Source organism: Dipodomys spectabilis, unplaced genomic scaffold (assembly GCF_019054845.1).
Source record: "Dipodomys spectabilis isolate Male_0828 unplaced genomic scaffold, ASM1905484v1 ptg000119l, whole genome shotgun sequence".
NCBI classification, from domain to species: Eukaryota; Metazoa; Chordata; class Mammalia; order Rodentia; family Heteromyidae; genus Dipodomys; species Dipodomys spectabilis.
This window is the reverse complement of record NW_024870796.1, coordinates 3041214-3057244: the sequence shown is the minus strand read 5'-3', so window position 1 is coordinate 3057244 and position 16031 is coordinate 3041214. Positions and strand designations below refer to the sequence as shown.

Sequence of the window (16031 nt, the reverse complement as noted above, 5' to 3'; positions counted from 1 at the left end):
TGCGTCGGGGCTGGCTGGGCTGGGGTGGGGGTGGGCACACTGGCCTCCACCTTCTGCTTCATCCCCCAGTGCGAGGTTTGGATCAGACACGGAGCTCAGTGGCTGAGAACTCATGGACCTCTTTCCTTCAGCTGAGGTGGCGGAGAGGGAAGCAGGGAGGGCATCTGGGAGGATGGAAGCCCCGGGAAGTGGCGCTTCTGGCTTTGTCCCCCGGGGGGTGTGGCAGGGAGCCGTGGCAAAGGTTGTGAGCAGGTGCGTTGCTCCATTGGATGTGGATGGAAGCCAGTGTCTTCTCCAGCCCAGATTACAGTGACCCCTGCTGTGGGGTCAAAGCTGATACGTGGCCAGTGTCCTGTCATAGAACTGGACACAGCTGGTGCTCCAGGAGAGAAGGGAAGGTGTGTGTGTGTCAGTGTCACTGTGATGGCTCATTTCATCTGTCACCTTGGCTGGGGCCACTGCTATAAAATGAATGAATGAACTCGTTGTGCCAGTGGCTCAGGCCTAGCCTATAATCTGAGCTCCTAAGGAGGCTGAGATCTGAGGCTCTTGATTAGAAATCAGCTGGGACAGGAAAGTCTGTGAGACTCTTATCTCCAATGAACCACCCAAAAGGCCAGAAGTGGCTCAAATGGTAGATTGTTAGCCTTCTTAAAGACCAAAACACAAAACAAGAACAAAAAAGAAAAAAAAAACACCAACTCAGGGATAGCATTCAGGCTCTGAGTTCAAGCCCAGGACCAGTACCAAAAACAAGGAATCTATGCCCTCCTCCTCCTATCCCATTCCAACACTGAAACTCAATCCTCGATGTGATTTTTTTTGAGGGTCTTCTTGGGGTGGGGCGGGGAGTTGATTGGATGGGGTTAGGGGAGAAGAGTCAGAATCCTAAAGCCTGTGCTTACCCTAAACTGCTGGCAGATACCAGAAGAAAAAAAAAAAAAGGTAAGTTTTTCTCAAGTTTTATTGTAAAATCCTCAGAAAAAGCACATTTACAAGGACAGTCGTTTATGGCGATGGGTATGTTCTCTTCACTAAGTGATACACTGCAAAGACGTGGCGTGTTCCATTCCATGCCAGACGCCAAGGTAAACACCAACGGATTCCAAATGCCACATAACGGCTACTGGATCAGTACCAAAGTGGATGTATTAAAAAATAATCTGTATATATACAAGTATAATAAATAAGGGGAAAAATTCACATGTAGAACAGTCACAGGAGGCCTGTTGAGAAATCCTGGCAATCACAGAAAATGTACTTGGGGCATGACACAAGGTGGACGGTGTGTTCAAGGGACAGAGTGTGCGTGGCTTACCTATTCAGGGTTGTTTGGTGGCGGGACAGCGTGACCTGCTGAACTGTGGGGGCCATGGGGCTGGGACACCCAGCCACCCACGCCCCCCGTTTCCTTCGCCAATCTGAAAGTAGCTGATGTCGCCAGGGACTAACGGCTTCTTGGGGAGGTGCCATTTTGAGCGGTGGGGAAAGATGGCGCTAGGAAAGGTTCTTGGGTTTGAGCTTGGGACTCCCAGCCAGGCAAGATTGTTTAGAAAACAAAAGCTCTGATCTCGGGGGGGGGGGGGGGGGGGGGGGGGAGGGGAGGGGTGCCTCAAAAGACGGTGCCTCACGGAACCGAGAGTCTCTAGGTTTGGTGTAGGGGCCAGTAAGTAGTTACCTGGTGGGGCACAGGTGGAGATTTCTAGAACCTTGTAAGGCAGGGCCCACGTTCTCTGGTCACGTCAGGAAGGGATGGCCCCTTGTCTGTCAAGCAGACCTTGGAAAGAGGGTGTGTGAATGGCGACCTTATGTATAGAGCAGAAAAAAAAACAAACCTAAATTAAATGCTAAGAAAGCCTCCCTATGAACCGGAAGTGAATCTTTACTCCCTTTACATTTTCCAGGATTTCACTCATCTAAGATTTTCCAACTGGCTGCACCAGCTCCACGTCAAGGCGGGGGAGGGGGGAAGCTAAGACCACGCTTTCTCATCTCTGAGTATTTGCTGACGAGTTGAGGCCCAAGTCAAACCCCCAAGCAACTGGGCAGGCAGCATGGTGACACAAGCAGGACTCGGTGGCCTCCATCAGGTACTTTGGCCATCTGACCCCACCCTGAGGAAGGGCACGGGGTCATGTCCCTGTGAATATCTGAAACCTCTCTGCTTTACCATCTCTTTGGCTGTGGAGAGAAATCAAGGCAGTTAACTTCCTTGAATGGAACAGCTCTGTCTACACTGTCCAGTCTGGGAGCCAATCACAGAGTCCGGTCCACTAAGTGATGACTTACGTAAATCCCAAAGCAAGAAGACACTGTGTATGGGAAAAGGCCACAGGGAACTCGGCGTGTGTGTGTGTGTGTGTGTGTGTGTGTGTGTGTGTGTGCGTGTGTGTGTGGGGGGGGGCTGGGGGCAAGTGTCATGGAGTCACTCATGATCAAGAGGACTGAGACACCAGAAGAGAATAGGAAAAGAATTAAGATGGAAATGGAGGACAATTTGGGGGCTCAGGCCTCCCCCCCCTAAGAGGTGAGGCTTCGTTCACCTATCATGTGTTCTCTGGTCTGTGATTCTGGTCAGTGTGAGGCTCTATCTTGCTGGGCTCTGATTGGTTGAGAGTGGGACTGTAGATCCTGGGGGTGGGGCTGGGGTGTGGACTTCGGTGTAGTCCCCTTCCTCCATCTGTTTGGCCTCCTGGCCTGGGGACAGCCTTGGGTGGGGGTGATGCCAGGGAGGAGGATGCGAGGTAGATCGGTGGATACACAGGAGAGACGGGGAGCCGTGGCTTGCACCTGGACGGGGTGTGGAGAAGAGTTTGGGGGAGAGTTTGCGAGGGGGCTGAGCGTCTGTGGGAGTAGAAATGAAACACATGGAAAATGGAATCGATACTTTTAGCCCCTTGTAGAAAAATATATCCAGAATGAATCTGTTTTTTTTTTTTTTTTTTTGCTTTTTCTCTTTACATCTCAGTTCTGAAATCTCCTTCAGTTCACAGGTTATTGGTCAATAGAAACCAAGAATGTGGACTAAGACAAAGCCAATTCCTGGCTGTTTGAAATGAAAGAGAAAACTGCACTGTTCTAAGCAGGCTGTTCTCTTGCTTCTATTCAGGCTTGCGAGCTGTCTCCCAAGGCTTTTCTCTGGGAGTCTTTTGCTGTACAGAGGAGGAGGTGGATCAGAAGGTGCTTGGGTGCCCTTCTCCAGAATGGCGCCATCGAACCTGTCTCTAGGTCAAAGGATGTCTATCGAGCAAGGCGTTAGTCGCTGACCCCAGCAAAGGCTTTCCAGGCTGCTTCCATGCTTCCTTCAGGGGCTGGGGGAAGGTAGCCTCAGCCTGGGTCAGCATCAGGTTCAGCTGGATGGCTCAGCATTAGCCATTCAGGGATAGCCAGGAGAGCTTTTTGGATCCATGTGGGTTCATGGTGGTGGTGGGGGGGGGTCTATCCGTTTTTTTTTTTTCTTCTTTATCATATTGGGGTTTGTACTCAGGGCCTGGGTGCTGTGTCTCTTGGCTTCTTGTCAAGGTTGTTTCTCTACCACTTGAGCCATTCCTCCACTTCTGGCTTGAGAGGCTCAAGGACTTTTCTGCAGGGGCTGGCTTTGAACCACGTGATCCTCAGATCCTAGCCTCCTGAGTAGCTAGGATGACAGCCGTGAGCCCCAGATGCCCAGTGGGTTCTGCTCACTCGTACAGAATGAAAATGAAGCTCTTCATTTGAAATGATCTCACAGGTACAGCTTGTGTGTGTGTGTGTGTGTGTGTGTATGTATGTGTTTTCCTAGGGAAAAAGCCTTGAGTATTTTGTGAACTCAATTACATGTCAAAACTCACTGCTAGTTTCTGAAGGTAGCTTTCTGTAAGTTAGCAATTTTCTTGGTAAGTCACTAACTCACACTGTTAGCTGTTAATCTGTGTGTGTGTCATAACCATTACTGCTGTGTGTGCCGTAGGAGACCTACGTGTCTTGGTGCTATCTCTTTCTCCGTCTTCTGGTGCTGAAGTGGGGGGTGGGAAGATCGGGTGGGGGAAATGTCCTCCTGTCTTCTGCCTGAGTGATCTGTTGGTTTCACTGCTTAAAAAAAAAAAACCACCTCCGTGCTTTGCCCTGACTTTGCTTTCCACACTAGGCCTCAGGCCTGCCATTTCGAGCGTGTGGCCTGGGCATTGGGGAAATGGCTCCGTTTTGAGACTCGGAGACGACTCTTCTGCCCGAGGCTGACATTTACTGAAAGGAGCAGTTCATGGACACTAGAGAATTTTAATGATGAATGTGGGAATTTGGAAGCAAATAGGTTAATTGATTCATAAAAGAAAGAGGTAAGATGGATTCCTGCTATTTCAGCTTTTATGAAAGGGAACATTAGTTTTTTTTTTTCTTTGTGTCAGTACTGGAGCAGGAACTCAGTATCTTGCATTCTTGCTTGGCTATTTTCTTTTTTTTCCGTCAAGGCTGGCACTGTACCACTTCAGCCACACCTCTACTTGTGGCTTTTTAATAGTTAATGGGAGATAAGAATCTCATGGACTTTCCTGCTCTGGCTGGCTTCAAATCGTGATCCTCAGATCTCAGCCTCCAGAGTAGCTAGGATTACAGGTATGAGCTACCAGTGCCCAGTTTTTTTATCTAGGGAAGTGGCATAGAGTCCCTGTTTTCACCGTCAGCGGTCATGGTGCAGGTGGAGGGGGTATTTGGGATTTGTCACTTAATGTCTACCTCAGGGACTTAATTGTGAAAGTCTGGAAGCAGGGACCACTGACATGCGTGAGGGACCTGTGTTTAGGAGCCTTTTTTTTGGTCCTGGTTCTGGGGGCTTGAGCTCTGGGCCTGGCTGTTTTATGCTCAAGGCCAGTGCTCTACCACTTGAGCCACAGCTGTACTTCTGGCTTTTTGGTGGTTCAAGACAAGAGTCTCATAGCATTTCCTGCCTAGGCTGGCTTTGAACCACGATCCTCCATTTCAACCTCCTGAGCAGCATGGGTTTCAGACGTGAGCCGCTTGGTGCTCAGGTCTCCACAGGGCTGCCCACCTGAGATGCTCCATTTTGTGTGTGTGTGTGTGTGTGTGTGTGTGTGCGCGTGCGTGTGTAAGGGCTCTGGGAGGAGGCGTGGCTGAGCACCTGGGTGGAAAAGCCACCTCAGGAGCGATGGATGGGCAGCACTTTGAACCTCAAGGTTTGAGCCGGAGGATGCCTCCATTTTGCCTGGCCAGGCTGGTCTGCTCTGAATCCAGGGTACTTCACTGGGCTTGCCTAATGAGGTGAGAAGCTGGCCCTCAGGGCTTGGGTTCGAGTCCTCACTGATAAGGCAGCCTGAAGCCATGTTTGGGGGCAACAGGGGTTTACAATGGTACAGAAGAGGATCGCTGTTCTTTCTGGCTGTGGAGTGGGAGGTGTGGTCTCCTTCCCTCCCTCCCTCCCTCCCTTTGGAGACTGGGCCTAAAGCGGCCAGGGAAGGCAGATGGCTGGGCCCTCAGAAGAGTATCTTTCTGCTTACTAGCATCTGCAATTATAAAAAATTAGTTTTTAATCAAAAACTTTCCAAAATAAAGAATGATTTTTTTCCCCCTCCTGCCCCCTCCCCCCAACCAAGGGTGGTAAATAAGTCTCATTGGCTCAGCTTGTACCAAAATTGGATGGGAAAGGAAAGCAAAGCAGAAGCCTGGAAGGAGCAAGTGCGGTGGATCCGGCGTGGTGGGGGGTGGGGCAGCTCAGCCCCGGCTTCTGGGTGTGTCTTCTCGGGGCACAGGAACAGGCCAAGCCTGGAAAGCAGGAAGGCTGGCTGGGTGGCGGGGCTGTGCCCCAGCTGGGCACAGAAACCAATTCCTTTTACACAGCAGCATGGGTTCTCGTCGTAGCTCAAGGCGGCGAATCATACTTTCTAATGAAGAACAAAAATCACAAAACACCCTCCCCCCCACATCCCCGATCTTGTTAGCAGCCGCAGGCCCTTATGTGCTAGAAGACTTGGCCAGGAGACCGGTGCTGCACCGCAAAGCGAATACAGGTGTGACAATGTACAGGGGCGCCTGCTTTGGGGGGTGCGTGTGGTGTCTCAGGACGAGGAGGTGCCTTGGGGGGGAGCAGGGTGGGCTCTGGCCTGGGCTTCCTTCATACCTCGCCCACCCACACCACGGTGGCCCCCCGCTTTATGTCCGACACCTCACACCGCAGTGTGTTTTGTCTCCCGTTGATCAGGAAGAGTGACTCGCGGGCTGGCAGGAGGAGGTACTGTCCGAAGAGCCCGCTGTCCCTCAGGACCCTGCGGGGTCCTCCCCAGGACTGGCCCGGCTCGGGGGGCGACCCCTTCAAGTCCTTCAGCACCCCCATCTTCCCCGTGGACAGCTCCAGGAACAGCAGGCCGGGCTCTGTCTCGAGGGTGGCGTATGCGTTGTACTGGTGGCCGTGGGTGAAGGAGTGCTGGAACGCCACGTCCGAGACCCCCGCGTGGATCTGCAGCTCGTGCAGGGTCCAGATCTCGCCCCGCGTGCTCACCTCCTGCACGTGCAGCCGGGGGCTGTGCGGGGCGCTGCTCACGACGAATCGCCCATCGGGGGACACGTGAGGGGTGCCCGTGACACCCCGGTTAGGGCCTAGCACCGAGTCAGTGACGCTGTCCATGACCAGCTGGGCCGCCGCGGCCGCGGCCTGCTGGCACTGGATGAAGAAGTAGCCGCCCAGGTGGGTGTGCGCCATGGCCTGGGGCACGCAGCCATGCTGCCGCAGGCCGATGGTCTTGATTGGCATCAGTGTCTCCAGATCCACTTTGTGGACTGCGGGGTCGGATTTATTGAAGATGAAGCCAAACCTGGGAATGGAGGGTGGGGAGGGGGGAAGAATTGGGGGGGGTCAGAGAGCCAGAGGCTTTCCCCCCCACGGGTAGGGAGGGAGGGCTGGCATTTGTCCGAAATGACTGCATCCTTACCCCTCCCCTCTCCCTTTATCACCAGTCTCTTCTCTTGTTTATTTCGGTGGTATGGGGGGTGGGGGGACTAGACTCAGGGTCTCCTGTTTAGTAAGCAGGTGCTTAACCACTTGAGCCACGCCTCCAGCCTCGGCAACCTAGAAAGAGGGACCATTCTGCAGGGATGGCTTAAGTAAATTATGCGTGTCAGCCGAGTTGGGTGAGGAACAATTGTTCCGGGCTTAGCCTCTGTCATGCACTCCTCTTCACAAGTGCGTCTGTGTGTGCGCACACGCGCTGGTATTGGGCCTTGAACTGGGGGGAGGGGGAGGTTCCACATTCTTGCTCTGTTTTCTCTTCTGGTTGAGATGCTCTACCATTTGAGCTATGCCTACATTTCTTTTTTTTTTGTCTGGGCCTGGGCGCTGTCCCTCAGCTCTTCAGCTCAAGGCCAGCGCTCTACCACTTGATCCACAGCGCCACTTCCAGCTTTCTGGTGGTTTACTGGAGATAAGAGTCTCATGAACTTTCCCGCCCAGGCTGGCTTTGAACCGCAATCCTCAAATCTGAGCCTCCTGAGTAGCTAGGATTACAGGTGTGAGCCTGGCTATGCCTCCAGGCTGGCACTGAACCTGATTCTCAGCTCTGGGGTCTCCTGAGTAGCTAGGATTACCGTCAGCTGTGAGCCACTGGTGCTCTGGGCAGAACTGGTTTTGAACGAGGGTAAAAGGCTTTAGTCTCAGCTCTCCTATCCTGTGGCAGCTGGCTGGGGCCTGTGAGGTGAGTGTAGACTTAAGGCCAAGAGGAAACACAGGAGATCTGTGTCTCAGCTGGTTTATGGACTAGCAGATGAGTCCGAATTGGACAGTAATGATTCAGTTGAGCAAATCTGTGCCTGTGGCATCGTTAGAAATGGAGACCCAAGTGTCCTGGCACTTCCGTCCAAGGGGGCAGATGGGTGCCAAAGGCTCATGCCTGGCATTACAAGGAGGCTGAGATGTGAGAATCACAGTTTGAAGCCAGCCCAAGCAGAGAAGCGTTTGAGACTCTTATCTCTAACGAACCACCGAAAAGCCAGAAGCGGAGGAGTGGCTCAAGTGGTAGAGGATCAGCCTTGAGCGCTCTGGGACAGTGCCCAGGCCCCGAGTGTAAGCCCCATACCAAGCATGCACACGTTACAGGACGCGCAGACACTCGCTCCTTTTCTTCTCTGTTGTGTTCACGCTGAGGATGAGTCCCTGGCATCACTAGTAGCATTAGCTCCAACACAGTTGCTAAGCCGTGGGGTCCACGCTCTGGCCCCATTCAATTCCCCCCCCCCCCCCCCCCGCCCACCTCACCTGATGTGGTTGATGATGAGGTTTGTGGGCGGGATGAAGAAGTCGTCCACCCCGGCGAAGGGCGTTCGGATGAGGTGCTGGCCCTGGCCAGTGCTGGCTTCTGTGATCACCTAGAATACAGAGCGGGATCTCGTGTGACCAGCCTGCGAGGAGAGGCCCTGGAGTCCGGAGGCCTACACCTGCTTGCTCAGGGCTAGACCTGGGGGAGGGGGGAGGGAGAGGGGGAGGGGTGCTAGACCAACTCAGAGAGGTAGGAGGGACATGGGAGTCTGGGCAGGAATGTTGGAGGCAGGTGCCCATCTTTCCTGGAAGGGGGGAGAGGGATGGGGGAGGAGAAGAAAAGACCCCAGACACTCTCTCCTCCTTGGTCCAGGCCACCATGAAAGCAGATTGGGGGGCCTGAGAGGGTCTCCCAGACCAGAACCATGCTTCGATTTGTTCAGAGACCACCCCCCCTTGCTCCTACCAGGGAACCCCACCTTCTCGATCTGTCCTGGCCAGCCTTGGTGTAGATTGCCATTACAGTGCGGGGCGGGGCAGGGAGGAGGAGGGAGGCTGCGGATTCCACACGGGGACTCGCTGGGAACGGTAAAGGCTCAGGCTGCTTGTGTTGTGTATTTGGGTAGTGACCGGATCGTGGCTGCCTCAGTCTCCCTAGGGTGGTGTTTCCTGCGCTGTGGGATTGGGCAGGAGGCGACCAGATCCGTTCCTCGGTGTGCAAACCCTGCTGGTTCAGAGCCAGGTGGTGACGGTGGCCAGGGGACCCCTCCGAGGCCCCTCTGCCTCCCCCGCATGCGCATTAGCCTCCAAGTTCTAAGGCCGCTGTCCACACCTTCCACCACACAGGAGGAGCTGGCCCCTTCCAAGGCAAATGGAGGGTCTCCCTCAATCCTTTTTCTTTTTGGATCTTGCTGATCTGAAGCTCACAATCCTCTGGAAGGTTAGGATTACAGGGGTGCACAACCCTGCCCAGCCGGCTAGTGGCTGTGGTACAGAAGAGAGGGATCCAAGCTGGCGGCCGGGCCTGTGCAGTTTCTGCTGGGGTTCTTAATGCCTTCTGCCTTTCAGGATGGGGATGGCCTCTGGCTGTCCCTTTCAGGACAGGACAGGCAGCAGGTGGCCAGCCTGCGGTTGGAGCTGGAGTTTCTCTCCCTTACTGTCCCTCTGGGGGTCAGGGGGCAGAATGCTAGCATGGGTGTTGTGATTTTGTTCTAAAGTTGCACTGGGCTCATTTTCCTGTTTTTTAAAAAAAAAAAAAAAAAAAAAAAACACCCTAAGAAACAGCCCATTGAGAACTCTCATTTTGAGTTGATGGAAGAAAAGCTGCCCTGGGAGCGGGGATTAAGGAAATACCCGCATGAAGAAACAGGATTCTTGAGAGTCCAGGGCAAATGCCAGGCCAGTTCCAAGGTGGCATGCGGTCATTGCTTGATTCAGGCCTGTCATTTTAGCGTGGAATAGAGATGGGAAGTTACAGGCTGTCATCGCTCAGTGTCGTTTTCAGGCTTCAAAGCCCTGAGGGCCTATTCCTCAAAGGAGCAGGGCCGTGGGACACTGCGCATGTCTGCCTTGTTTCTTGGAGTCCCGATTTCATTCTTGGCCTGCTTCTTGTGCCCTAGCACACGGCTAGGCCCACAGAAGGCTGGGACGTCTTCCTTAGATGGGTGATGGCCAGTTGAGAAGGGAAGCCAGGGGTCCAGGAGGCTAAAAGCTGGGAACCCTAGCAAGGGAGTTCGGGGGGTAGCATTCAAGGGGAGGCCAGAGGTTCAAACACTGCCTGCTGGGGAGAGTCTGGGCATGAGCCTCATTGGTAGACACACCCAGGAGGCGGAGTTTACCCCAAGTCCTAAAGATGGCTATTTAGAAACAATACTGGGGTTGAATAAAAAGGTTTTGTCAGCCGGGTGCTGGTGGCTCACACCTGTAATCCCAGCTACTCAGGAGGAGATCTGAGGGGCAGGAAAGTCCTTGGTTAGAAGTAGCGCTGTGGCCCATGTGCTAGAGTGGCTAGCCTTGAGCCAAAGAAGGGCAGGGACAGTGCCCAGGCCCCGCGTTCCAGCCCCAGGGCTGGAGGAACAAATAAAGCTTTGCGCTATAAGCCGTGCAGGAAGGGAAATCTTTGTCTATGCGGATCGTGGCCGCTGGGTGGATGCGGAGACGCTCTTCTTTGCGCTGCTTCCTTCCAGTCCTGTGCACACCGCTCTCCCCGCCCCTCGCGAAGGGGACGTTCTTTAGGTTTTGGTTCTTTTTCAAAGTTGTGACATTTCAGGATTTTGTTTTTGGTTTCCTTAGCCCTAGCCTACGGGACGGAGGGAGGCGTATCCCCCCTCCCCTCCCCTCCCCTCCCGCCACTCTCTGCCCTCTCCTCTTCCCCTCAGTGTCTCCTCTGTCCCTTCCTCTCTACTGAACGCTCCTCCCTCCTCGCCCCCTCAACTCTTGCCTCGCTTTCTCTCCTCCATCCTCTTCTATTTCTCTCTTCTCCTTTCTCTCCGCTCTCCTTCTTGTGTTTCTATTTTCTCTCCCTCCCCTCTCTCTCTCCTTCCTCCCTGGCTCTCCTTGTTTTCCCTTCCCCTCCCCTCCCTCCCCTCCCCTCCCCTCCCCTCCCCTCCCCTCCCCTCCCCTCCCCTCCCCTCCCCTCCCCTCCCCTCCCCTCCCTTCCCCAGCTCCCTTCTTCCCTCCCGTATCTCCCCTCCCTCTCTGTTCTTTTCTCTCTCTCCACTTTCCCGCCCGCTCGCCCTGTCCTACCTCCTCTCTATCCTAAGCCCCCTTCCCTCCTCTGTTCTCTCTTCCCTCTGTTTCTCTCCTTTTTCATTCATTTCTGCCAGTCTTGGGGCTTGAACTCAGGGCCTGGGTGCTGTTCTTAAGCTTCTTTTGCTCAAGGCTAGCGCTCTACCACTTGAGCCACAGCGCCACTTCTGGCTTTTTCTGCTTATGTGGTGCTGAGGAATGGAACCCAGGGCCTCATGCATGCGAGGCAAGCGCTCTACCACTGAGCCACCTTCCCAGCCCCAGCTCTCTCCTTTTCCTCTAGCTCCCTTTCCCCTCTCTCCTTACACCCCCTCCAGTCTCCTCTCATTCCCCCCCTCTTTCTCTCTGCCCTTTCTCTTCCTTCTCCGTTTCTCCCCTCTTTCTGCTCTCCTCCTCTCCCCTTTCCCTCCCATCTTCACTTCCTCCTCTCCTTCCTCCCCCTCTCCCCCCAGGCGCTGGACGCCATGCCCGCCGTACCTGGAGGCTCGTTCGGGATTTGTGCGCGTCTCCCCAGCTGAGGACCCACACCTGGTCGTGGCGACTTGTCGTAGGACAGCTTGGCCGGCAGAGGGTCCACACCTATGGACTTGAAAGGGAACGGTGACAAGTTGGTCATCGTCACGGGGGAAGATGCTGTGCTGGCCAGGCCGGCACTTTTCAGAGACTGACATCAGTGCCCGCAGAGCAAGACGCTGGCTGGAAGGAAGCATCGCTGGTGACACAGTCTGGGAGCCCAGGGTAGAAACAACTCCCCCTCGCCTAAAGCCTCAACTCAGAGGCTTTAGGTTTATTACTCAGGAATCAGTTTTGGGGCTCTCCCTTTCTTCCTTCAGAAAGGATTCCCCCCCCTTCCCCTGGGGCTTGAACTCAGGGCCTGGACACTGTCCCTGAGCTTTTTTTTTTGGTCGGTTGTAGGGCCTGAACTCTGGGCCTGGGCGCTGTCCCTCAGCTCTTCAGCTCAAGGCTAGCGCTCTACCACTTGAGCCACAGCGCCACTTCCAGCTTTTTTCATTTTGCTTATGTAGTGCTGAGGAATCGAACCCATGGCCTCATGCAAGCAAGGCAAGCGCTCTACCACTGAGCCATTTTCCCAGCCCTCCTGAGCTTTCTGCTCAAGGCTCTGCTGTATCCTTGAGTCACAGCACTCCTTCCAGCTTTTTCTGAGTGGTTTATCAGAGATGAGAGCCACCGGGACTTTTCTGCCAGGGCTGGCTTTGATCCCCAATTCTCAGATCTCAGCCACTTCTACCTTTTTTTGATAGAAGAGTGTCTCTTAGGCTTTTCGGATGGGGCTGGCTTCATACCGATGGAGACCCTGGGCCCTCAGCCTCCTGAATAGCTGGGGTTACAGGTGTGAGCCACTGGTGCCTGCCACAATGGAATCTGTTGTTGGTTTGGGGGCTTGAACTCGGAGGAGAGGGAGGATGAGGGAGGGAAGGAGAGGGAGGAGGGGGGAGGGAAGGAGAGGGAGGAGGGGGGAGGGAAGGAGAGGGAGGAGGGGGGAGGGAAGGAGAGGGAGGAGGGGGAGACAGAGGGGGGAGGGAGAGGGAAGACGGGAAGGAGAGGAAGGGGGAGAAGGAGGAGGCAGGAGGGGAGAGGGAGGATGGGAGGGGGAGAGGGAAGATGGGGGGAAGGGGAGGGAGAGGGCAGAGGGGGGAGGGGTAGGAAGAGGTAGGGGAGGGAGGAGAGTGAGGGAAGGGAGAGAGTGGGGAGGTAGGGGAGAGGGGAGTGAGGGAGGAGAGGTGGGAGGGTAGGATTGAGAAAGGGATGGAGGAGGAGAGATGGGAAAGGGGGAGAAAGTGGGGAGGTGGAAGGAGGGGAGAAGGGAGAAAAGTGGGGAGAGAGGTGGAAGGCAGAGGGGAGGATGGAGAGGAGGAGAGGGAGAGAGGAGAGGGTGGTGCGGTGGGGGAGGGGGTTAGAAAGAGGGAGGGAAGGGAGAGGGATGGAAAGGAGGAGGGAAAGGTAGGGGTAAGAAAAGAGGGAGGAGAGTGAACGCATCAAAGAGAAAATTATAGCAAACAAAAAAAGCTGCATTACCTTCAACGGCTGGCCTGTCCACAGAAACAAATGAAAGCTGTGGGCTGACATCTTAACATGCTGGACAAAAACAATTCCCAATAAAAGAATTATGTACCTGTGAAAATACCTTCATATAATAAAGAGAAAACCAATACTTGGAAAATTGTGAGAATCTGTTGCCAGCAGCCTTGAAAGAGAACTATGTACTTCCAGAAATAAAGAGCAATGATTGGGCTGGGAAGGTGGCTGAAGGTGGCTCAGTGGTAGAGCGCTTGCCTTGCATGCCTGAGGCCCTGGGTTCGATTCCTCAGCACCACATAAGCAAAAAGAAAAAAGCCAGAAGTGGCACTGTGGCTCAAGTGGTAGAGTGCTAGCCTTGAGCTGAAGAGCTGAGGGACAGCGTTCAGGCCCACGACCGGACCTCCCCCCCCCCCAAAAAAAAAGCAATGATAAGGTAAATATATGGTAGAAATACACATTATTGCCTGATAAAAATGATAATCATGAAGGGTTATCTATGGAATTAAGTTCATTACCACTGTCATGCATGAGACCTGAGAAAGGTTAAAGGAGTTGTTTCTAGCATTATTGGGGCAACAAAGTATCAATTTATATACACATGCATTGATGCAAAGATGCAAATTGTTAATACTGAGAGGAACAAAAGAGTACTTTCTAAACAGGATAACAGAGGGGAAAAAAAAAACATTTAACAAAGCTAATAGAAGAAAAAGGCAACACAAACAGGCCAAATTAGATGTGTGACCCATGCCTGTAATCCTACTTAGAAGGCTGAGATCTGAGGGTCGCAGTTCAAAGCCAGCCTGGACAGGAATGTCTATGAGACTCTCATCTCCAATTAATCACCAAAAAAACTGGAAGTGTTGCTGTGGCTCAAGTGGTAGAGTACTAGGTCTTGAGTGAAAGAGTTCAGAGGCCAAGTTCAAGTCCCATGAGAAAATAAAAGGTAAAATTTAAATCAAGCATAATTATTTACATTAAATATAAATGGATCAAAAATACTAAGTAAAAGACTAAGATTATTAAACTAGGTAAAATCCCAACTCCAACTACATCTCCAGTGATACTTTAATATGAAAGAGTTTCTTGAAAAACAGAAGAATGGAAAATAACGTGAGAACCATCAAAATAAATCTGATTTAGCTATGCTAGTATTACGAAAAAAATAGATTTTTCAGGCAAGCAGCATTACCAGAGATAAAGAGAATTTTTTTTAAAGCAAAAGGATTCTTTCCCTCAGGAAGATATTACAATTTTAAAGCAAAAATCTGGGACATGGATAAATCTAAAGTCAGAGTGGAAATTTTTTAAAACTCTTCAGCAGCTGAGGGGAAAAAAAATCACAAAGGCTAGGAAATCGGAACAGTATAATGAATCAATCTGACATAACCGACATATATCTAATATCATAGCTAACAGCCTCATAAAACACAGTCTCTTGAGGCACACAGAGCATTTGCCAACAATGATCATAAGTTCGGTTTCAGATCCGTCTTTAAACTTCAGAAAGATTAAAATTTACTTAGCGTGTTCTCTGGCCAAGGAATTTTAGAAGGACAGGTAGAAACAGCTCCTGTTCTAGTTGCTAGAATTTCATGGTCAACTTTGACCTCTCTCAAACTTCCAATGCTAGATAACTCGCCTTGGATTCCAGACCTGTTTATCCAATTTCTACCTTGCTGTCTCTAAAATATTGGATACTGTTTCGGGCTTAATCTGCATTTTGATTTCCTTTTTTCTCTCATACCTATATTCAACCCATCAGAAAGTCTTCTAGGTGCATGTTTAATTATAGCAAGAAGTTGGGCACGGTCGCTCGTGACTAGAATCTGAGCTACTGGAAGAGCAGAGATAAGGGGGACAGTGGTTTAGGGCCAGCCAGGACAAAGTTTGAGAGGACCCTTCCCCCAATCTTAATACAAAGAGTTAGGGCCGCTTTAATAAAATAGTCCTGTGGGCAGGTGGCTCAGTGGTAGAGTGCTTGCCTAGCATGCATGAGGCCCTGGGTTCTAGTCCTCAGTACCACATACACACCAAAAAAAAAAAAAAAAAAAAAAATATATATATATATATATATATATACACTGGCCACCAGTGGCTCCTGCCTATAATCCTAGCTAGTCAGGAGGCTGAGGTCTGAGGATCACAGTTTGAAGCCAGCCTGGGCAGAAAAGTCCACTGGAGACTCATCTCCAATTAACCACTCCAAAACCAGAAGTGTTGCTGTGGCTCAAGTGGTAGAACACTAGCCTTGAGCACAAAGAGGCTTGGGGACAGTGCCCAGGCCCTGAGCCGAAGCTCTACAACTGACAGAAACAGTCTGAGGTTCTTGTCACATTGCACCTGGATGGAGTCCCAGCAGAGGGGTGCTTCCTTACTCCTCTGTAGGGTTGTACCTGTAGGACTTTCTGGGCTTGAATGTCCACCACAAGGACTCTGCTCAGTGTTGGCTGGGCCACGTAGATGTACTGGTTCCTGACATTGACGGCAGAGGCCCACTGGCAGGGCTGCGCGGTGTCCGCTTCCTCTTGAGGGCAGATTTCTTCCTGTAAGGCAATTGTCAGCCATGTACCTTTTTTTTTTTTGGTGCCGTCCTGGGACTTGAACTCAGGACCTAGGCACTGTTCCTTAGCTTTAAAAAAATTTTTTTTTGGGTCTGGTCGTGGGCCTGAACTCTGGGCTTGGGCGCTGTCCCTCAGTTCTTCAGCTCAAGGCTAGTGCTCTACCACCTGAGCCACAGCGCCACTTCCGGCTTTTTTTCTTTTTGCTTATGTGGTGCTGGGGAATCGAACCCAGGGCCTCATGCGTGCAAGGCAAGTGCTCTACCACTGAGCCACCTTCCCAGCCTATGCTTTTTTGTTTTTTGCTCAAGGTTAGTGCTCTACCACTTGAGCCACTTTCAGTTTTCTGGTGGTCAATTGGAGAGAAGAGTTTCACAGACTTTCCTGTCTTCCTGGCTTTGAACTGCCATCCACAGATCTCAGCCTGAGTAGCCAGGATTACA

General features: G+C 52.2%; 1 protein-coding gene across 1 annotated transcript in view; it reads right to left on the bottom strand.

The window, feature by feature from the left end:
• Window positions 1-5468: 5468 nt before the first annotated feature.
• Fstl4 (follistatin like 4) overlaps window positions 5469-16031 on the bottom strand; it is a 313515-nt gene continuing 302952 nt past the window's right edge. Inside the window, 5 exon segments of the mRNA XM_042689005.1 lie at window positions 5469-6803; window positions 8240-8349; window positions 11465-11524; window positions 11526-11573; window positions 15424-15573. Coding sequence (XP_042544939.1) covers window positions 6107-6803; window positions 8240-8349; window positions 11465-11524; window positions 11526-11573; window positions 15424-15573 — 1065 coding nt within the window. The 3' untranslated portion in view covers window positions 5469-6106.